This window comes from Centropristis striata, chromosome 22 (assembly GCF_030273125.1).
Source record: "Centropristis striata isolate RG_2023a ecotype Rhode Island chromosome 22, C.striata_1.0, whole genome shotgun sequence".
In the NCBI taxonomy this organism is placed as follows: domain Eukaryota; kingdom Metazoa; phylum Chordata; class Actinopteri; order Perciformes; family Serranidae; genus Centropristis; species Centropristis striata.
The window spans coordinates 5,151,535-5,174,499 of NC_081538.1; the positions used below are offsets into that span (position 1 = coordinate 5,151,535).

Below are 22,965 nucleotides of genomic sequence, written 5' to 3' on the forward strand. Positions count from 1 at the left end.
TCTTAGCCTTTTCGGCTCTTAAGCCACCTCAAAACAAAGCCCAACTCTGTTGCGAGAACTGTTAAACAGCATGGTCAAATTGGCACCAAATTATCTTTTTGTGCCGTTATTTATTTGTTCACTTGCACATTTGCACTGTGAACATATAACACAGACTGGTAGCATGTAGCTATGTGTATCTACAGTATCTGTTCCAATGAAGAGTATCAATAACATCTCACAAGGCCAAGTAAATATATCCAGAGGAGTCCCTTTACTGTTTGTTTGAGTCAATTATGGTGAATTAAATAGCTGATACAGAAAAGAACTAAAGGGTTACCTATGGTCAAAGGCGTGTGTCAATCACTCAGCGTGGAGGAAATGGAGCAGTGTAAAAGTATACAGGAGCTATGTAGAGGGGCATTCAGGTAGCAGATAGCTGGTGGCTCACCACAATATATCAGATATAGTTCTTAACATAGCACCGTCTGCGTGCACGGGCAGCAACCACAGCGTGCGGATGTGCTGCAGACTGCGGTATGGTTTAGTGATACCTGCGACTTATGCTGCAATGCTGCAAATTTTAGGCGCCTTGGGATGTTTTTTTTTATCTCTGTGGGTGGCTGCTTTTTTGTCACCTTCTCTGGCTTTGTTGCACAACGATGCATGCAAAGCTTTGAGCAGCCAAAAAGCCTCCTGATACTGAGCTGCCACTTCTGGAGAACCTCAATTGTTACAAGCTAGCAGCAGGAAGTCAAAAGGAAATAGGATTTTAGAAATGGAAAGATTAATAACAGTAAAAAACTGTGGAATAAATGGATTAAATATGAGAATCCCAATTAAATAATATTACAGTAAAGGCCTGAAATTGTGTCTTTTTGATAATTTTATTTTTATTTTCTTCCCTATTATTTATGTATGTAAATATATGTAGGTATGTATTTACAGGATAGCCCTGATTATGTAAATGTACATATGTATGCACATCATTACACTAATACACTATTTTTCTTTATTTTTTCCAACTTTGTTATTATTTTATTTACTTATTTAACTTATTTTAAGGTTTGCAATTACTAGTTACTCGTTATACAACATAAAAGTTTTGCAGGAATGCTACAAGTATGAAGAACATCGTATGTCAACAATGTCTATTACCCTTATAATAAAGTTGGGTTTTTTTATTGTTAAAAATTAGCAAAATCCCCGTTAATTTCCCCTCTTTGAGAATATTATAAAAGATAAAGGATTTCAAGATATTGCAAAACAGAACGTTTGATCAGCGTCCAGAGACACATCAACACAGTAACCTGTTCTTCTGCAAACAAAGCCACATGGCTATGCATGCATGCATGGCCGCCCGCACATCAAACACACAAAAAGTACACACAGACGGACACAGAGGCTCAGCGAGGCATAATGTAAATGTATAATAACGCCGCGATCTCTTTAGTATGTGGGTCGTGGTGTAAGCTTTGTAAATTACCTCACATGCCCTGCTTATTCTCAATCTTATTCTCCCGGAACTAAACTGGTCATTAGCATATAAATTCAGCCGAACATTTAAAGTAATTCGTCTCCGAGAGGAAAATAAACTGCGGCAGTAACGTGGATGGCTGTGTGAGCCACTCTTGTGCAAAAAGCCCCAGAGCTGGGGAGCATCTGGATATTGAATATACAATGGAGCAGACAATGCCTAAAGTACACAGGTTGAATGGGACTACCATCAGACCACAGGGGATCCACAGTCCATTACCTTCTAAAGCTCCCCATTAGCTTCCTGTCTCACGCTCACTCTGCCTGTCTGCATCACCCTCACTTATTCTCCCTCTGTCTGTCTGTCTGTCTGTCTGTCTGTCTCTCACTTTGTCTGATTCTCTCTTTTCGTCTCCCGCTCTCGGTCTGTCTGGATTTATCTCTGTGAATATCGCACTCTCATTTCGGGTTGTTTTTCATCAGCCCGTTCTGTCTCTCTGAATCGTCTGGCTCTCTCTCTGTGCTCATCTCTGCCTTTATCTCTCTCTTGTGTGCAGCTTTTGGTCATGACTTATATCTCCATGCTGCGCTCATTGAGATATTGCTACAGTTTCATCCTCATATTTCTCTCTTTCTATACTTGTCTCTCTGCTGTGGTTTTTGGCCATCAATGGCTTTTTTAATCTAATTTCTAACTAGATGTTCCCTGTGTCTTCACTAACCACTTATCCATAAGTTCTAATAGAGGGCACATGCAAATACACCAAATGAAGTCCAAAGATGAAAAGCTAAAAAACACATTTCACACTCTGTAACACTGTTTTAAGCCCGTCAAGATGACTATTTTTGTTAGATGATATAATGTCCCAGAAAGAATTGTGACGTTACTTTAAGAACAATTTATGCCATTACAACACAAACAATTTATTGCCATTATAACACCATTTCAAAGAGCAATTTAATTATAATTCTTAAGAATGTTCACACATGAATGTGATTTTTTTTTAAAAACATACTCAATAAATAAAACAACAGAGCAGAAACTAAAGTAAAATGTGTCTCAGTATGTTTTATATCTGTTCATTCGGCTTAGGCGCTGCGTCCAGGTCTTATAATAGTTGGTAAAACCTGTTTTATCCGGTTTGTCTGGCATCACGGGGGCTAAAGTGTTGGTGACATTATTAAATTATCAAACCTGCATGTAAATAAAACAGGCGATATCAAGGTCAGCCAAAATGGCCATGGTCAAGGCCAAATATCATAAAAAAAGTTGATAGTGACCTTGTGAGCTGGACATTTTGCCTTATTTTATGACATCATAAAGACAGTCAAAGAAAGCCTTTGATCAGTTCTTTAGAAGAGTAACTTAGAAGGTTAAACAATAAAAAGACAAGTTTAGCAGCAGCCCTCATATGTTACTGTAAATAAACATGCAACCATGCACACATTTAGTGTACCTGCGTGACTATATTCACTGCATGCAACTCCATTAGCTTTAGTCTGCACACACTCACACACACATGCACACTCAGCACTAGAGGAAGAACAAGAGATATTTCCAATCAAATATTGATGGAGTGTGAATGAACGGAGGCTTTCAGGGAAACATACACACACTCGGAAGAAAACCTTAAACAAACCCTACAAAAAAGACACAGAGGTCAGACAAAGGAGCAGCATAACTGTGCTACTCTATATCTTTGTCACTTCTTTTTATCTCTCATCTTTCTCTCTCCTCCTCCTCCATCTTTCCATTTCTTCCGTCTGCATCCGTCTTGCTTGCTCAGCGCCGTCCTCTCCTCAGTGTAACTAAGGCCGAGTAAACAACAGGGTGACAGGGGTGAGCTGTTTATCACCCCATAACACCATGAATAGACAATGCAACACGACGCACACACATTTACGTGCACAAAGGAAGGACAACAGTAAACAAACAGACCTGACCTCTCTGTCAACCCGGCTTTGTTATAATTTGTGTGCACATGCGAGTGTGTGAGTGTGTGGCCGCACACGTTTGTGTGAGCAGGAAAGACGGGCGGGACTCTGTTTGGCTTGTGAGTGTGTGTTATAGCTATGATAGCAAAAATATGAATGTTTTGTGAGATATTGTAGTCATAACAGCTCATTACCACTGTATGACCTCAGGAACAAGTTATGTCAAAATATCATTTGTGTTTCATTCTAAACAATATTTATACAAGAAATGTTTTGCAAAGCAACCCGATACTGGGAGCAAGAATCTGGCTCAGGTTTGGATATTCTGCCCATAGACTGCATCTAATAAGTGAAGAGCCAGTGTGATATTACCCTTTGGTTTGTGGACTTTTTGAAGCTTCTAATTTGGCAGTTTTGTTGTTGCCATTATGTTTCTTTTGGAAGAAGAAGTTACCATATTTGGACAAGAAGGTGGAGCTTCTTAGAGTGTTTTTTTAAGCACAATCGAACACTGAACAAGAAACTTTTAAGCGAGTTCTAAGATGAAAACATGCAGTGCTCCCTGGTAGCAACCTGTCCGTCAACCACAATGTAGCCCCACTCTAAAGCACACTCTGCTTTATCGTCTGAAAATTAACATTATAATGTATTAAAGAAGACTTGAAAGCAGCGACCAAGACCAAAGACTAATTCGGAAAATGTTTACTTAGGTAATAAATCAAGTTAGAAGTAGGGTCATTTTCACATAGACTTCTACAGTATTGGATTTCTAGCAGAGAAATGATAAATTAAATCACCTGCCAGGTATTTTCTGACAGCCTGAAACAGTTTCAGATGACGACTTCTCAGATGGTTTTGTGTAACAAACCATTTGGTGGCGTCAGGTTACATTTCCTCCACTCCACTGCAACATGTTGTTAATGGGAGATATCAACAAGTCAATTCAAGGCTTTAAATTAAAAACAAGGATACTATACTACCAGCATATACTATATTGATTGCTGCACTCTCGTTGATTGGTTACTTTTGCTAAAAAGTAAGACCAAGGTTAAAACCACAAGAATTTTACCATAAAAGGACACGTGCAAGGATCCAACACTTGACCCTTTGATTCTGTGATAAGACCACTAGGCAATATTCCCACATCCTGTTCCATCTCATCACAGAAACTAATTTCTCAGAAAAATGCAACACCACTGCAGGGGAACATAAAACCTGCTATCAGCTGAATCTGGCAAACACTCCCTGCATCCAGAATCTCATCATCTAAGTGAACTTGTTGACTTCAACCTCAAAGCACCCAGCTTATAGAGCACACAGACACCGAGACATACAACAACTATTTCATGTAATACTGGCAGGACTTATCCCGTTTATCGGTGACAGGGATTGACGGGGAATGTCACATTGACTACGGCAACATTTTCTCACAGCATGTGGCATTTTAAAAGCCAAACTGGCCAAAAACGTCTACGCCGCCTCGCAATATCATAGTTTATAACACATTAAAATGATTTGTGGCAGATGACAGTTGCAAATGATGCAGCTGTTCATCCTCACACCCGACCACAGCATATTAAAAGAACAGAAGGGGCTTTCCCATTCAATTCAAACTGGATTGAACGTTGCATACCATCCATGTGACCTCGCTCTGTGGTGATTACATCATGCAGATTGTGGTTTATGAGGGATTGACTCCTAATCTGGTGGGGAGAACTTCCTACCTCACTGACCACAGTGCGTGTGATGGCGTGCAATTTTTTCAGTGTGTGTGTGTGTGTGTTTATCCTGTTCCTATTGACTCAGCATTGTGTCAGGCAGACTCTTTCTCCACTAACTCACCATGAAAGTGACCATTAAGATTAGAAACTCTGGCTCAACCAACTTTCCGGCAATGTGGCATTAATAGGATGCAACACATGCAGAGGAGAATCATATTAAACCTAAAAAATGCTGACATCAGGCCAATTGTACTGTGATGAACATACTAATTAACATCTTAAGCAACAAGTGTTAATGCAGTACGCATCGAATTCATTAGTTAATTCACAAAAACTGAATCCAAAGCTATTTAGTTAACCTTTTTAGTAATGTATTAAGCTATTTCAGCTAGTTTCAGCTTCTTTAATGTAACATTTCTTATGCTGTGTTTGCATCAAAAGCAAAGCAAATGTTTGCCTTTTGTTACAAGCACAAGTATAACCGTTCATGTTTATGCATGTAGAAACAACTCGCTTCTTTCAACCATTTATTTCATTAATCATGGCAGAAATAAACACTATTTTTGGCTTTGACGCTGTTGTGGAAGTTTTAGATTTTCACCGCCTTCTCCAGGAAGTGTGTCTGGATGACTGTTGCTACTACAGTGGTATGAACACTACATAAACAGCTCTTGCTGTAATTTGATTGCAGAAGCTGGATCAAAAGGATGCCGTAATAAGCACAGCAGAGATAACGATGTGTAAAAATTCTGAATGAATGCTTTGTCAGGTCCGTGCTCAAGACACAAGCAAACAACTTTTAAAATACTTGTTTTCTGAATTGAGTTCTGGTCAATCAGGGGAATCTCAATGCTTACAGGCTTTTGCGGCACAGTGCTAAATTAACTGATACATGAAATTTCAATTTTAATCCACAATTGATGCACAAGTCGTGCTTTCACATACATTTGTGTCTTTGCATTAACTTTGTATGCAATTTGTATGTAGTTGTAAATTTACTTTGGGTTCAGTGTCAACACCCAATTAGGCAAAACTATTACCAATTAATCAAAAAAAGCTGCTGCTCATTTGTGTGCTCCTTTAGATATAAAGTACTATTATCCTTTCCAAAACATGCCAAATAAAGCTCAGTAAAAGCTCAAGCTGCAAATTTTCACCTTTTTATTCAAGAATTTAATACTAAAAACATACATTTGGGGGGGAATATTCCTTTAATTAAACATCTAAACTTACATCCAGCATTATGCTAATAGCCTGTAAAACATTTACTACACTATCAGAACTCATGAAAACTACTTCGGAGTTTGGGGGGACTGAAACGAGTAGATTCAATATTTCATGAGGCAGATTAAAGCACTCGAATCTGTTACTGTCAATAATGTCTGAAATAGTGAAGCAGCATTTCTCCAACCTTCACTTCTGGGCTGAAAACCTTTCCTTTTTTGGGTGAGTTGAAAGGTAGACCCGACACACAACAGGCAACAGACAATGGCACACATATCTCCACTTTGACACACGCAGCCACACACAGTCTCCTCTCATTCTGCTCTAGTTATGGCTCAGCAGATGACACTCTGCTGCTCTGCTGCTATTTATAGAACAGAAAGGGGGGGAAAACGAGAGGGAAAAATCCCATCTTGTCTCTCTATTTGCTTCGTCTCTGTCTCCCTCTCCTCGTTCCCCCCATAGGCTTTAGTTAAGGTCATGGAGGATGGAGAGAGGGAGAGCCAGAGAGCGAGAGAGCGAGAGAGGAAGGCGGAGACACAAAGGGAGTGAGAGAAAAGCGACAAACACAGACATGCACAGTTGCACACAGACAGAGCACATCAATACGACACTTTGTTCTTTCTGTCTCACTGTTTCTCAGTTCTATTTACAGACGTAAGTGAATGTGTTAAACCCAAAACCATTTTTGTTGTGTGTTTGTGGTTTTTTTTGGGTGTCTTGAGCATCAATTGGTTTTATTTGAAGTCTCCTAATATAGACATATCATACATCAATTGAGAACAATTTCAGTCAGTCCATCTGCCTGCCCGTCTAGCTTTCAGACTGTGTGTTGGTGGTTCTTAAGTGCAATTTGGTTGGTTGCGATGACAAAAAAAAAACTGTGATTTTTCCAGTAAAATTCCATTAAAACAGTAATTCTTGTCAGTTAAAGTTACTTCAAGGAATTTCATTTCGTTTTGATTTTGCTGACTCCTGGAGACAAAAGTAATAATTTTCCATCAGCTCCATACTCCCTTTAGAAAACTCCAATTTGAAAGTGCAGCAAGGGTCAGAGAGTCTGCCCTGCTCTGTCCTGGTTCTGGTTCTCCTGTGACGCTTTTCCCTCCCCACAGAAGCTGATGTACAGGTCCATGTGGAAGATCCTCCCAACCACTGCCTTGTCTTTCACTCATCTGGATCAGCAAAGAGCGGCGGAGCAGCAAGCCTAGCCTGAGGAGGAGCTATTGGACACAAACGGTGCTCTCCACCTCCCGCCGGCTATGAAGCCAGATCAGGTTGGTGCCCTGCTGGAGCATAAGCTGAAGGAGCTCTGTCACAGGCATTAAGAAAAATTATGGAATAGCCAATATTTTTGGTGATGGTCTTGTTTTCTCATTGAGTTTATATAGAGGCAACAGTATTCAATCGAGACTGTTTAGTTAGCGGTTTAAAACTCCTTGTAGTTACTTTAAATCAAAGCTTGTAAACTAAATTTGGAGAACATTTAGCCCTTTATCAAGCGAAGAATTTTTTAGAAATTTACTAGATTAAAGTGGCAAATCTGCGCCAAAATAGTCGCAGATTTACAAGATTTAAAGTGGCACATCTACATGAAAAAAGTAGCAGATTTAAGAGATTTAAAGTGGGGGATCTGCAAGAAAAAAGTTGCTTTTTTTCCCCACTTCTTTCTCGTAAATCTGTGACTTTTTTCCACGCAGATTTGCCACTTTAAATCTCTTAAACATTTTTTTTTCTTGTAGATCTGCCACTTTAATCGAGTAAACTTTTTTCTCGAAATATTTTTATTTTTTATTTTGGATATCCGCTGAAGTTACCAAATACGATTCTTCGCCTGATAAAGGGTTAATGAGCATCAAAATCAAAACATGTAACCCACTATGACCAGATAAAAAAGGCATGAAATGTAAATCCATAGTGAGTGGTGATTAGCTAAGACATTCCAACACACACACACACACCACACACACACACACACACACACAGAGATCAAGCGCTCCCCCCAGCACACACACACATTTATTATATACCCCCAGTCCAATAAGGAATGACATCTTATTGTTGGAATGTGGGGAATCTGAGAGGGATACAATGAACCCAGGGAGCTGCCCCCTTCCCCAAACATACACACACAGAATGAGAGGTGAACACAAAGAAACAGGAGTTCACTTGCACATGCACACACACACACATTCTATGCACAGGTTGAGCACCACACACACACACACACACACACACACAGCTAAACAGTCTGCAGAGTCAGACAAAAGCAAGGGCAGACTAAACACGCACATAAAGAAAAGACACATAAACAGGCACACAGTGTTGTAGAGCAAGCAGCCTCGACGTGCAGCCCAGGTCACTTTACGCTGATGCACATGACTGGCAGTTTAGAAACTGGATCTATTTTAGACTGAGGTCGTGCACACACACACTTACACTGTACAGGAGGTCTGCAGAACAAGCAGTCAACCCTGCAGTCACTGAATAATACTGTAGTTTCTTTCTTTTGCTTTTGTTTGCAAGTCATGAGTCAGTTTATTGTAATGTGATTAGCATTCATTCAAATTAAATCAAAGCAGGAGGAGGGTTGTGAAGCCAGGTCAAAACACGTGTGGTGAAGAAACCTCGGGGAGGAGAACAAAGCAGAGAGCCCTCCATGACAGATAGGTCTGGAATAAATGTTGTAGAGAGAAGACGAAGAAGTGAAATAGAGAGAAAATAAGGGAGATGAAAGTGAAATAGGGGCAACAGACTAAGAAAACCAGACACAAAACACTTCAAGTTGATTTCATTAATACTGTCTGCTGACAAGACTTCTCAAATTTAACTTTACAGCTCTCGGAAAAGGAATCTAAATGCCCTACTTTTTGTCTTTACTGATGTATCATTATTACAGTTCGAGGAGAAAATAAGCAACAGCCCAGATGTTAGTAAGTGTGTCGATGGCACTAAATTCATTAAAAAAAACTGCAGCAACTCTTCACACCCCCACTTCATCTGTTATTCAGTCCGGTCTTTCTGCAGTTTAGTTTAGCTTTGTGCAAAAATATGTTATTTTCTTTTATTATTTATGGTTGCAGATAATGCCTGATCATTGAAATACTGAAGGTTTAATTTCAACCAGAGCGATGTTGAACCTGTCTGGTGAAACTGAGTAGACTGGTGCCGTTTTATATATGAGAGACACTACCAAAAATAAAATATAAAATTAATGGAGACCAAAATTAATTGATAAATATGACATAAACTGATATTTCAGTATTAACTTGCTTATGTAGGTTTTTGCCTTTGTATTTATTCTCCTATTTATTTATTTACTTTACTTATTTATTAATTTCATTTACATTTTAAAATTTTATTTATTTGTTCGTATGGATTTACAATTTATTTTAAATTTAAATATTCATAAAAATACATTATTATTAATTAAATTAAATGGAAAGTAAATATATGGGGGAATTAATACAAAAGTTAAAAAAAGAAGCAAATTAAAACAATAATATATAATAATATTTCAATTAATGCCACATTTTTCTCAAACTATTAACTGGTACAAATCATTTTTTATTCAATTTCTGATATATTCAGTGACATATACATTTATTTGAGTAATTTATCTATTTTTTATTTTTGCAGCTTCATACTCTTTCCAGTTTCAAGCTAAATAACATTTTCTGTGCGTGATAAGGCGTCTCAGGTTTTAGCTCGCTGCATCCACTGTAGTTTCAGTCTGTCTGAGGAAGTGGAAGCTGAACATCTGATCCCAGATTTGTCATTTCTGGCTCAAAACAACGTGACACAATCCCTTGCCTCTGATCCACAGCTGTCGGCCAATCGCGGCTCTGAATTTCCAGGAAGTGATTATTCTCACAATGTCAGCATTGTTTTGCAGTTTCCTGGCAAAAATATGTAAAAAGTGGTAAAACAATAAACCTTTTTTCCCTAATCAGGCACACGCTTGCATTTAGCCAGGCTACTGTGTGCATGTGTGTATGTGTGTGTGTGTGTGTGTGTGTGTGTGTGTGTGTAGGGCTGAATCTGGGCTGCAGTCAGTTATGTCCGAATTACAATAGAGATTCTGGGTTTCCTTGAGGACAATGCTGAATACAGTGGTGTTTTGGGTTCTTTCTACACACTCAATATCCAATGTTTCTGTGGCTCTATCTCTCCCAGCAATGCAGTGTCTGGCAGATCAGAGATGCCTTGATAATAATCTTCAAAGTGGAGATGACAAAAAGATCAATGATGAAGTGAATGACTAAGCAGCGGTGAAGGAGAAATCATCAGACAAACAAAGTGACTCCTCCCTTTAACGTGTGAAATTTGAGAAGGGAAAGAGATGGGTGTCGGGGGAAGAGGTGTGGATTAGGATGGAGAGAGAAATGGATGAGAGAAGGAAAATAATGAGAAGAGCAGGAATAGATGGAAGAGATAAAGAGAGGGAGGAGGGTGTCTGATTGGAGCAGAGCAAAGCCGAGGTGGGAAGACGAACTCATGAGAGAGAATAGAAAAATAGAGAGAGCAAAAGCTATGTCATCATGTCTCACTGTGCAAGTCATCTAACATCTGCCTGATGCATTTAATGTCCCTGACTCACCCCGTAACTCACACACACACACGATCCCTGCATCAGCTGTAAGCACATGTTGATTTTCCATGAGTCAACACACACATATACACACCCTGCTTCCAATTAAGCTGCCCTATAATTATCATAAAGTACAGTAACATGCTTATCAACACACACTCTCGCACATTCATCGTGATGCAACCCCCGCCCCACACACACTCAGCAGTTTCTCAAAAGCATCTTTCAGTCTGTCTCTCAGCGCTTTTTATTCACTGGATGGCTTTATTTAAAAAGAAGGTGCCAAAACACTTCAGCATCTTCAGCTATCTGACGTGCACAAACACACACACTCACTCACTCAAAAGTCTGGATTACACTTCCTTCTTGATTTTTCTAAATAAACAGAGAAAGTGAAAGGTCAGTCATTTCTCACTCTGAGCACACACATGCAGTCACACACATAACTGAGCTGTTAACACACATATCCAAAGCCTGAAAGCTATCAAGTGAGATTTATGTGTGTGTGATAAAATGCTTCATTCCCATGGGTGGGAGGTCCAGACTACATGCAGTCTTTTTAACTCAGTTGAATGACACTTTATTCTACTTTATAACATAATTTTGTGTATTGCAACTATTACACTTTTACTATTTAAAGGTCACTAATAACACAACCCTGAAACGGCACTTGTGGCACTTTCACATTCCACTGAAATCGATACTAATGAAATTCTTGAAGGCAGGGTGCCCTGACCTTACTGTTTAACATTCGGGGAAACTGCACACACACTGCACACACACACGCATGCATAGGCATTACACGGAAGGAAGCACAGAGCAGTTTGCATATGAGGAAGTGTCAGCTTCTCTGTCTCTTTTTCTTTGTAACTCACAGCTGGTCACTGACACATGACGGGGGGAGTGAGACTGAGCGTGATTGCAAACTGTGGCGGGACAAAGACAAAGCAAGCGTTATAATAAGTGAGAGAATGAGTAATAAAATGAATGAAAAAGTGATTTCCGCCATGCCCTCTTTTTATCCCCTGTCATCTCCAGATATTCCAACATCAGAGCTTGGCGACCGCAGCCTGCGGCGCTTTCTGGTTTTATCGCTCATAAGTCCAACTGCCTGGGCTTTGGGGCTTTTACATATCTGAGCTGCACATCTTGCTCTGTGTGTTTAGGCTCAAAAGTGTGTGTCAGGGTTTGATCTGTTGGAATGCTGTGTGTGCGAAACGTTAAGCTATTAAAGGTTAAAAGCACTCTCACTTTCACACTAAGTTTGCAAAAATTCTCCGAAATGCTCGTCATTCCTGGAGTTTGCGTGGCGGGAGACAAACTTGTTTGGCCATTGTGAGTGCTAGATTCCTGAGTTAAGATGTAACATTCGGCCGTTTTACGGCCGGACTAATGAGAGACGAATAACAGCTTTATGAGTGATTTTATCATGATGATTGATAGCTCTGCATAGACCTACGAGCCATTTACCAACAACTGTCATGTGGCTGGTGATTTGTCCACCCTGACAACAGCAGAGAGAGCTCATTGCAGCTATACATTATCCTTTCAGGTGGTTCATAAAAAATGATGTTCAATTGCATGTTCTAACTTATATTTTATGTTTCTGCTAGAACACGTTTACATGCTTTAATGTTCAAAAAACATTACTTTTCTTATACTGCCTGTAGCTACCACACCCATATCCACCCTCTTTGTGAAATACTCCATTTTAGCACCTGTCTCTTTAATTTGTCGAGTCTGCTCTGATTGGTCAGCGGGTCTTTGTGCCTTTGTGCTCTTAGTGTCTATTTACCATCTTTATTTGCAGTGGGGACATGACTTTTACTAAGTATATCCCCAACAAAAGCTTCTAAAACAAAAAAAAAACTACACAATTTAACCTTCCATTCCACCAGGAATGTGGTCTGAAATTCGAGGAATTTACAACATCAGCAACCGAGACCATGTTTCCCTGACATTAGCATATAGCTACATGTAGCAGTGTATGTAATGTAAACACTGTAACACTATAAACACACCATGACTGAAGCAGATGACCCTACATAGAAATCCAGCATGAGCTGATGCCAGTTCAATCCAAGACTCTTGTGATGCTAACAGGGGCGTTTTTAATATGAACATGCAAGGTTGTAATCTATATGAGAGAAAATAGTAAAAAGCATAATAGGTGTCCTTTAAACTACTTAGCTCACAAAAGCATCTCTCTGTCCAGCACGTGAAAAACACAGAAAAAAAATCCTGCATGTTTAGAAAAAAAACATTTCCACTTTAAGGTTTCTATTATTAAACAGTTGAGCTCATCTGCAGCGAGGCTCAGTCAAATGAATAAATTAACAATCCCCAAAGCTAGCTGCGCTACACACAACACACAACACACAACACACGCACAACACACACACACACACACACACACACACGCATTAGCTTAATTGCTAATAAGGAAAAGGAACTGAGTAAATTATTAGTAGCGAGCATTTAAAACATTTACGAGAAAATGTTTAAACTGCAAACACAGTTTCCATTCCTTTTGTCAGTGTGTGTGTGTGTGTGTGTGCGTGCGCGCATGTGTTTGTGTGTTTAAAGGGGTGGTTAATACTACTTTATAGCAACTTCAGAATCAATCAGCAGTGAGAACCAGCCTCTGCCGAAGGCTTGACACAGCTGCAGCGTGCTGTTTTGTCAGGGAAATCTGAACCTCTGGAAAGTCTAACCGTTTCACCTCGGCTCTGCTGCCCTGGAGAAATCTGGGGATATTTATCTTTCAGTAAAATACAGAATGCAGCTTTTAACTCTGTTTTATATATGCGTAAGGGCTGCTTGATTAGAGCAAAAATAATAATTGTGATTATTGTCTGATATCACCACTATTTAACACAAAACATCAAGCATTTATTGACCTTGTCGACTGCACCTATAATATGTTGATAACTGCTTTTTTTATGTATACACATAGTTGTTTGTTAAAGCAAAGCCTTTGAGATCAAGTGCCACAGAGAATCTATTGTTCAGTCAAACTGCCTTTGGGACATCACGCTTTTTAAATGCCTGATAAACACTCCTATGTCTCAATATTATCTTCCTTCCTCTTGCTCTCCTTCATTTTGTACCTCCCTTTGGCCTTTTTATCAACAAATGGTCAGATTTCAGGCCGGTTCCAGGTTAAAATGGGTCATCACTATAAGCAAATTGCGGCAATGCTTAAATTGGACACGGTGCGAGCCATATTTATTAGCCTAGAAGTAATTGATTTTGTGTGTCGGTAGACTCCAGTGATGGCACACAGCATTTCACTGTGAAAAAGTACTTTGAAAAAAGTACCACATTGTAATATAAAACAATGGAAAAAAAGACAAATACTCTGCACATGTCAACAAAGCTGTCTGAGCACAGTTTCCCTCCTAAGGCACCGATTGAATGACGTTATTGGAGGAGAGCCTCCAAGCTTCAAAATCGTGTGTGTGTGTGTGTGTGTGTGTGTGTGTGTGTGTGCATATGTGTGTGTGCGAGGAGGGGGCTAATCCGCCTTGTGTTGCTGTTGAGAGAAATTTCAAGGTCTTTGAGTGCCAGTGGACCTAAGAGCCTAGGGTCCCACACACACAGATTTGGGGTCCCTCTTCTTTTCGTCCACCATTTCTCTGTCCCTCCCCCTCCTCCTCCCTTTCATATCCTTTGTCTTTTCTCTCCCACTTTTTCCTCCCTCCCTCCCTCCTCCTCCCTGTGTTTCCCATTTCTCTATTCTCTCGCTGAACTCCCTCCATGATCACCTCCCTCTTGCTTAAACTCCTGCTCCTGATCTTTCCCACTGCCTTCATCCTCCTCTTCCTCCGAATCTCCTCCAACCACCTGTTCCCAAAGTTTCCAAAATCAAATATTATGTTTTTTTTAATGTGTTCCATTTAATCTTTACGTCTCTGTCTCGGTAATCGAACCCTGGAGTTGGACATGCTGCTAGTCCCCTGGACACAAGAGGGGTGAACTTTGACCTTTCCCCCTCCTCCCTCCATCCTCCATCCCTTTTATAGAACTTAATTTGGCTTCTTTTTCAGTTACCTCCTCTGACTGGCCTGAACTAAACTCACTCCCTTTATTTGATCCCAATTTCATGGAGCGAGTGCTACTCCCCAACTGAGTCAAATAAAATTTTTACGACACAAGCCACAGTGATGAAAGTGATGACCAAACCCAAATATATTCAACTTAAAGTGATATTAAATTTTAAAAAGTAGCAAATTCTTACATTTGAGGATTCATTCACCACTCTCAACAATTTGTGAGCCACCAATGCTGCTTTTCAACTGCATGGTCTAACTCTACTTGACTCTTCTTTGGTTTTCCATTAGAAAACTTTTTTTTTTCGGTGCCACCTCAGTCGAGGTTCCAAGTGAGTTGATCGGATAATAGAAGATAGAGTCAAAACAATGCAGATAACCGATCCTGCAATCTTTAAATAGCCAAGCTTTCTTCAATAGCAACTGCAGTTTTTTCATTCACTTGAGCCAGATAATAAAAAAATGTTAGTCCGTAAAACAACACCAAGCAACTGCTGAAATGCAAATATTTTGGTTGCAGATGAAAGTGTCCAATTTAGATGATTTCAAGTGCTAAATAAAGTGCAAAATAATGAGTCAAGTCGGAGCGTACTATGTAGTCGAAACATGGCAAAAGATGTTCGGTTATCTTCCTCAAAATACACCAAAATCTACCAGCATCAGACACTCAATATCCTACCTGATTAGGGCTTTATTTCCTCTCAAGTCATTTAAAATAGTTAACATAGAAATGGCTTTAAGGTTAAAGATTTCTGATGCCAAACATTTCTCCTCTATTTTCTCTCATTCCAGGAGAAGTGCGTCAGCCTGCTCTTTCCCATCAATCATCTCTCATCCTGTGAAACCAGGCTGCTTAAGATAAGCTACCGAGCGACCTTCCTCTTTCTTCTCTCCACCCTTCTATCTATTCATCAATCTACTTCTTCACGCAAACTATCTGCTCCATCTCCCTCCTCCTCCTCCTCCACTTCTTCCTCCGTTTCCATCCATCTATGGATTCTTCTGGAAAAAAGAAGTTAACCTGCTTTGGATCAGATGACACAACCCACCAAACCTATCTCTGAAACACACACACACAAACAGACACTAGAATTTAAACAAATGCATTTGAGAGTGAGCCAAAGAGATGGAATGACGCGCGCACACATATACGTCCAAACACACGCCTGCACATACAGAAACCGACACGTTCCAGATGATCCCGACTCCCACAGATCTCTGGTTCCCATGCCCACCCAGTGAGTGGATGTGATTGGTTGTCTGTGTGCGTGCGTGTGTGCGTATGTAACTTTACTCCCACCATTCTGCCACATGTCAGCAGTTGCTCAGTCATCTTTGACACACACACACACACACACACACACACATTCACAGGATTACAGGCAGGCTCTGAAGAAAAGTACTTGTCTCTGCATGCATATAGTCTAGTCACCACAGGCCTTCAATGCCCTTATATAACACATGCAGTATATGATGTCTAATGGAACTTCTCATCCCAGTAATCCAGGTCATATTTATTTATGATCTTGTATTAAAGCAACTGATGTGAGAACCGGCTTATCTTCTGATGATTGCAACTTCTTTAAATCACCATCAAAACCAATCTGAGGTCTGAATCCGACCTGCTAAAGACTCCTTCCACCCTGATCCCTGTCATGAATCACTAGGTTTCCTCATCTTCATAAGCAGCAGAGACAGAATAGAGAGAAAGTAAAGAGGCTTCTGTCACAGAGGGGGAAAGCTCGACAGAGGCTTGCTAGACGTTTGTTTTCTGATAAACAAACTGGCGTTTCCTTGACGCAGGGCGTCAGGCGAAGCTGATTTTAGCTCCTGGGATTCAGGAGGACTCGAGGAGCATCTTGTGATGGAGATGACAGGAAAACAAACCGTGCTCTCCCGCAGGAGATAGTCGCACACTGAATAATACAAACACGTGCAGATTTGCGCAGAAAACGATTACACGGTCTCACCTTGTTTGGCTTATCAGTATCTGTATCAGCGCTGTCTGATATGCATCAATATCTTATAGGCAAGGCAAGTTTATAGGGAACATGAACATTATTTATTTAAATGGTTGGTAATTGACTGATACGGCTCATACACTGTTGTTGTTTATAGAGTTCTTTTTTATTTTAATATATATATATATATTTAATGGACAACTATTAACTGATATTCAACATAAACTGATGTTTTTTTGCCCGTTTATTTTTATTTGGAATTATCTTTTATTTTAATAGTCAGAAATTGACTGATACTGATCATACACTTGTGATTATAAAGGGTTTTTTTACATTTTGATCCATTTATATTTTTAATGGTCAACACTGAATATATAGTTCTATTTTTTGATTATTTTTGCTATTTATTTTGAATATATTTATTCTTCATTTTCTCATTATTTAGTACTACACTTGGTTGGTTAAAATTATTTTTTGAAGAAAGCAGCGTCAATAGATGCAAAATCGCTGCTAAAAAAGTAACATTTTTCCTTTCTAAATATGGTATTGGTCTGAAAAATCTCATATCGTTTTTTTTTTTTTACAGATGGAGTAGAATACAAAAGTTAATCTCGGTTATCCTTGCGTTTCAATACATAAGTTAAAAAATATATTATATTATATAAGCCTGATTATTTCCAATTACTTTTGATATGTGTATCCCCTCTCCCAAGTATTGTCAATATAGAAACACTGCAGAATAACAGATAACAAATTTAAAATTTTTACCCTGTACATTTATCACTATGACACAGTACCATGTGTTTCATCAGGGCAAGCAGTTCCACATGAGTCCATGTCACTGTTTTCTTCCTCCACTAAAACCTCAGCCCAGTCACTGCCCTGAATATCATGTGACCAGCTGAGACTGTTACTCTACATCACCTACTGAACACACCACCGTTTCTGTGCCTACTTGTCAACAAGACGAGCTGCAAAAACACTCCTGTTTTTTTCACTTTCTGTCTGCCTCACCTTTCCCGCCAACACACATCTAACTCAACGCGTCTCTTGTTCACACTTTTTATCCCTCGTTCTCGCTTTCCGACACACATACCCCCTCGGTGCAGAAGTTGCATCAGTGCACCGTAATGTAGCAACAGCATCCTGTGGTGAACTGTGTGCCATCCTGTCTCATGTTTCACAGGCTGTGCAGTCTTTTTTGTTACCCTTTTTTTGGACTGAGAGATGATTGGGAGCTGCCCAGTTCAGCCAGTCTGCTTATATCCATGGAGAAACTTTACTGAAGCAGATAGAGAGTAATCTGTTTGTCTCCTCAAGGGCACCATAACTGGGACAAGTAGGTGAGAGATGCAACAGTGTTACTCACTCACTTTCAGTACCCTGAATATCCCAGACAGTCTGGGGATTTCAACCAGGAAGTCTCTAGTCCTACGCTTCCTTCATTTAACCTTTAGGATAAAATTAATTTTACATTCTGCATATAAAGCTGCAACAGCAATCAGGAAATCAAACCCACGCGTTCACACTTACATCCAGGCCTCGACTGTTTGACATCTTCATCATTATTCAAGAATAATTTATGCAACTGGTGGTGGTAATGAAATGCACCACAGCATCCGTTCACACGCATTTAAAATCAACCGTTAATAGCGGAGACGTGGAGGGATGTGGCAATGAAACAACAAAACCATGAATCTGTCTGAGTCACAGTGATGCACAGGAGTTGCACCACAGACAGTCATGCAATATCAGAATTACTAATGGAGTCTATCATTCATTAAAACAAAGATGAGAGATATTGTGTTGTCGTTGTAACACAGCATGTACGTCAAGAGCCACAATGATTAATCAACTAACCAATTAGTTGATTGACAGAAAAATTATTTTGTCATTTTTCATGCAAAAATGGCAGAACATTTGCCTTTCAACCTCTCAAATATAGAGATTTTCTGCTTTCTCCGTTTTATATTTTATTAAACTGAATATCTTGGGGTTTCGGAATGACAATAAAAGACATTTAAAGACATCACCTTGGACTTTGAGAAACTGGGATGGACATTTTTCACTATTTTCTGATATTTTCTAGACTAAATGGTTAATTAAGCTATCAAGACAATACAGTAGTTGTAAGTTGGAGCTCTATTCAAATCCATTCACAGTGAAACACAGCCTTTAGTCGAGACACACAAACTAAGAGAAAATGTGCAATTAAACTCTAACCTTAAAAACCCTAACCTTAACCCCAAAGTGAAACAAACTGATCTAAACCAAAACTAATTAAGAAAGAGCTAGTTGAGAGCATGAACTGCCTCATTGTTGCTTTGAATAACACACAATTTTTTTGTTAATAGGAGGCATCTGAATAAAGTGTTTCTGCTGGTAGGACTGCAGCCCTTCTAGACTCGTCACGCTTCATCTAAAATGCAGAAGCAATCAAAACATCCTAGCCAATCTTTAGCTACGATGCAATCTGCACCAGTATCTCAACCTCAATGTGATTGTGATCTTACTTCGTGAACATCTCTACAGGAAAGCATCTGGGTAAACAGGAAGTTCTCACATATCAGCAACTTTGTGATCTCAAGGTAAAAATAGGACATGCAATAGATAGATATTAAAAAAGAAAGGTTAAATTCAGCACCTGCGCACCTCAGGGGACGAGCACAAACACTAAATGACATTTAATTAAAGTCTTAGCCAGATAAAGGAGAGGAGACAGAGCATAGACACTTGACAGTTTTATGAGTCTGGACTCACCTGGAGCTCACACCACGCCACTTCCACAGTAGTCTCTGTATCCAGCCCCTTGTAGACTGTCTTAAAGGACCCTCTTCCAATCTCTATGTCAAATTTCAGGAAGCGCCCATCTGGTGAAGTCCCCACAGCTTTTGTCTCCACCTCCTCAATATCCTCTTGCACTCGTTTCTCGGCCTCCCTCTGCTCTGCCCGTGCTTTCGCTAGCTCCTTTTCCTCCTCCGTCAACCTCTCCTTCTCCTCAGTCGGACTAGTAACGCTACCCCCGTCCACGTGTTCCACCACTTTTCCGTCTTTTGCCAGCAGTTTTGTGTCCTTTGACTCTTTGGGACGCAATGTGACGTCAGGCTGTTTGCCTATCGTTTTGTCGGTAACATCCAATACTGTCGGGCTGGGTTCTTTTACTGCCCCGTCTGCACTACGTTCTTCAACAATACTACTGCTGGGAACAGCCACCGTGATGCTGCACTCACCTACGTCTTCCTCCACATTTTCTACGTTCCCCTCCTCAACCGCGCCAACAATCCCAAGACCGGGCTGAAGGGTCGAACTTTGCACATAAGGACCTCTTGGGACCTCCCCGCCTTCAGTATCTCGGACCCCGGGTCCAGGACCTGAGGGCTGTGGGAGGAAGAAGACCGGGGGTCCTTCACAGTCTGGAGGTGAGGTGAGTATCACAGCTGCTTTGCTGGGCAGGTCCAACGCTGTGGCATTGGAGTCGCAAATGACACTCCGGCGGAAGAAGCGGTGCTCGGCTATTTTGGAGTCTCTGTCCATGGTGTGGCGACGACGTTGGACCTCGGGGTGTCCGCCGAGCTTCTCCACCACATGCGAGTCTGAACTGGCGGAGCCGTTCACATTCTTATGGGCGGTCTGGGGTGATGGACAGGGAGAGGCAGAGGGAGGAGGGGGGGCCGGGGCAATAAATTTCACCGCTTTGCTGCTGCTTTCAGACATTATTCCTCGAGGATCAGACCACAAAAAAGAAATTCTGTATGTATAAATATGAACTTAATTTAAGTGAGTTATGGATGTATGTTTAAACTGTGTACCCGGGACTTCTTCTCTCCAACCTCCACTGAAGCGTGAGGAAAAAGGAAGGGGATAGGTAACTATACTTCCTCTTTGCAATGTCAATTGTTTCAACAAGACAACGTACAGTTCCTACAGGGCCCCTCTGTACAGGGCTCAGGGAAGCCCCAAGAGAGAGGAAGGGGCTTTCGGTTAAAGATCGGGGAGGGAAGGGACAAAAGCCAGTCAAAGGAGGGGGGGTGCAAGCACTGCAATGAGGTGACAACCGTCAAATTAACACCCGAATCCATCCTGCTGCCAACATCCAGAGAGGGACATCCACGACATGGAAGGAGAGGAGATATAACAGACCAGTATGGCCTCCCAAAGGCTGATAAGACAAAGTATGATTGGAATCCAATCTGTTACAGCTTGACATGGAGGTCTGGGGAAGTTTCTGTAGCAACAGGCTGAAGCTCCCTCTGCTCGCTGAAAACAGGACCGGCTGGAAAGGTCGCTGGCCCGTCTGGTCAGGGCCAGACAGAAGACTAGGGAGGCCAAGCCTGGCCTAGCCCGGCCCAGCTTGATCTGCTTCGCCCCTTGTCACTGGAAATAAAAAGAGAGAAGGAAGAGAGCTGTAAGATGAAAGTAGCATTTCTTATACATTTCTGGCCAACATCTGCTTTCACTTGATTACTTAACTGACCAAGCCCACTTCAATGGAGCCCCAAATGATTCCTGGCTAAAGAGGCTGGTTGAACATACAAGCTGCCAGATATTGTAGCATATTACCACCAACTGGCCAGTGATCACAAGTGTGAGTGGCAAAGGCAGGGTGAAAATCAGCCAAATGCTGCCATCATTTTTAGTTGCAGTGGACAAATCTGTCAGCTACTCCAACCTTTAAGCAAAAATGATACCCAAAGATGGATTACCCTCATTTAGATGTTCTTTTCCTAAACAATTTGGTTGGAAAAATAGTAATACTAGATCACCACAAAGAAAGGAGGGTTTCATGCATCAAAAAGTGACTATTCACATGCATTAAAGTGGCTGTACACTTCATTAATAGCAAATGGATTGCGTCTATTATCTCTTTCTGTAGTAAATAGTTGTTTACCCCTATATTAATGTTCTCACTGTCGTGTACAGCACTGTCTTAAGCAACTCATTAGTCCAGATTTGGCTGTTAGAGGATTTAGCCAGACTTTGGGGCCATATTAAAGTCCTCGTTTGGGTTATATCAGTGAATATTTGCCTGAGTTGAGCACAATCTTTAATCCCCAACTCAAGCTCGTTAACAAGAGAGAGATCTGCATCCCACCCCAACCTTTCCCTCCCAATTGCCCCCGTGTAGTTAATGCAGTGGAGTGATGCAGCAGAGTGTGCTTCCTAATTGCTCCACGCTCCAAATTTAGCCCAAAGTCACCACCGCCGGGCTGACCTCAAGGTTAGGCTACTCTGTGGCAATTCAGCAGCTTAGCATGAGAGGGGACGGGGCACTCAACTAGTAGAGATAGAAGCACTGTACAGAAAGTAAATGCATATCTGAGGGCAGTGCACAAGTATTTTACTCTGCATATTGCATTACAGAAAAGTAGGTAAGTAGTTAGAAAATGTTTCATTCACAGTGCATTCATTGATGCTTAAAACAAGTTGCACATGCAGAATAATTGTCACATTTTCATCTACTCATCTCTAGAGGCTCTTCGATCAAATCTGATACTTTTTTAAAAAATGCACTATCGACTCAGATGGTGTACGACCACTTTATAGCATAACAGGCTGCAAATTCTGCAAAGCCAAAATAGTCAAATTTCTTTGCAACACATAGAATATAACACATGTTATTGTTCAGAGGATACTTTAAGTAGTAGTAGTATTTTTAGCAGTAACCATAAACAACACCAGCAATTAATCTGCTCCCACAGGCTACTATATATTGTCTTAATTAGGGAAAGTGGGTGTAGGATTAGCAGTGAAGAGGTCACAGACCAGGTAGAATCTGGCTGCTTATTTCTACTTTTTCTTGAGTAAAAAAATGTCCTGTTCAGCTGTATATTCAGTTTTACTATTTCTATGTGGTATGTTAAAGACAGGTTTTACATTTCTCCAGATAATTTGGCATTTCTGGGGTTAAGAGATGGCACATATTCAACAAATTACCGCTGCTGGAAAAACATTTGGCTTGTTGTTATTATGACATGTGGCTTATTTAAGAAATGAGCCCACCAGAGGATGTTTTTACAGTGATTTCA

General features: G+C 40.5%; 1 protein-coding gene across 1 annotated transcript in view; it reads right to left on the bottom strand.

Moving 5' to 3' along the window:
• wnk1b (WNK lysine deficient protein kinase 1b) overlaps positions 1 to 22,965 on the bottom strand; it is a 108,629-nt gene that overhangs the window by 84,110 nt on the left and 1,554 nt on the right. Inside the window, exon 2 of the mRNA XM_059326445.1 lies at positions 19,700 to 21,313. Within this exon, the coding sequence (XP_059182428.1) occupies positions 19,700 to 20,653 (954 nt within the window). The 5' untranslated portion in view covers positions 20,654 to 21,313. The remainder of the gene's footprint in view (positions 1 to 19,699; positions 21,314 to 22,965) is intronic.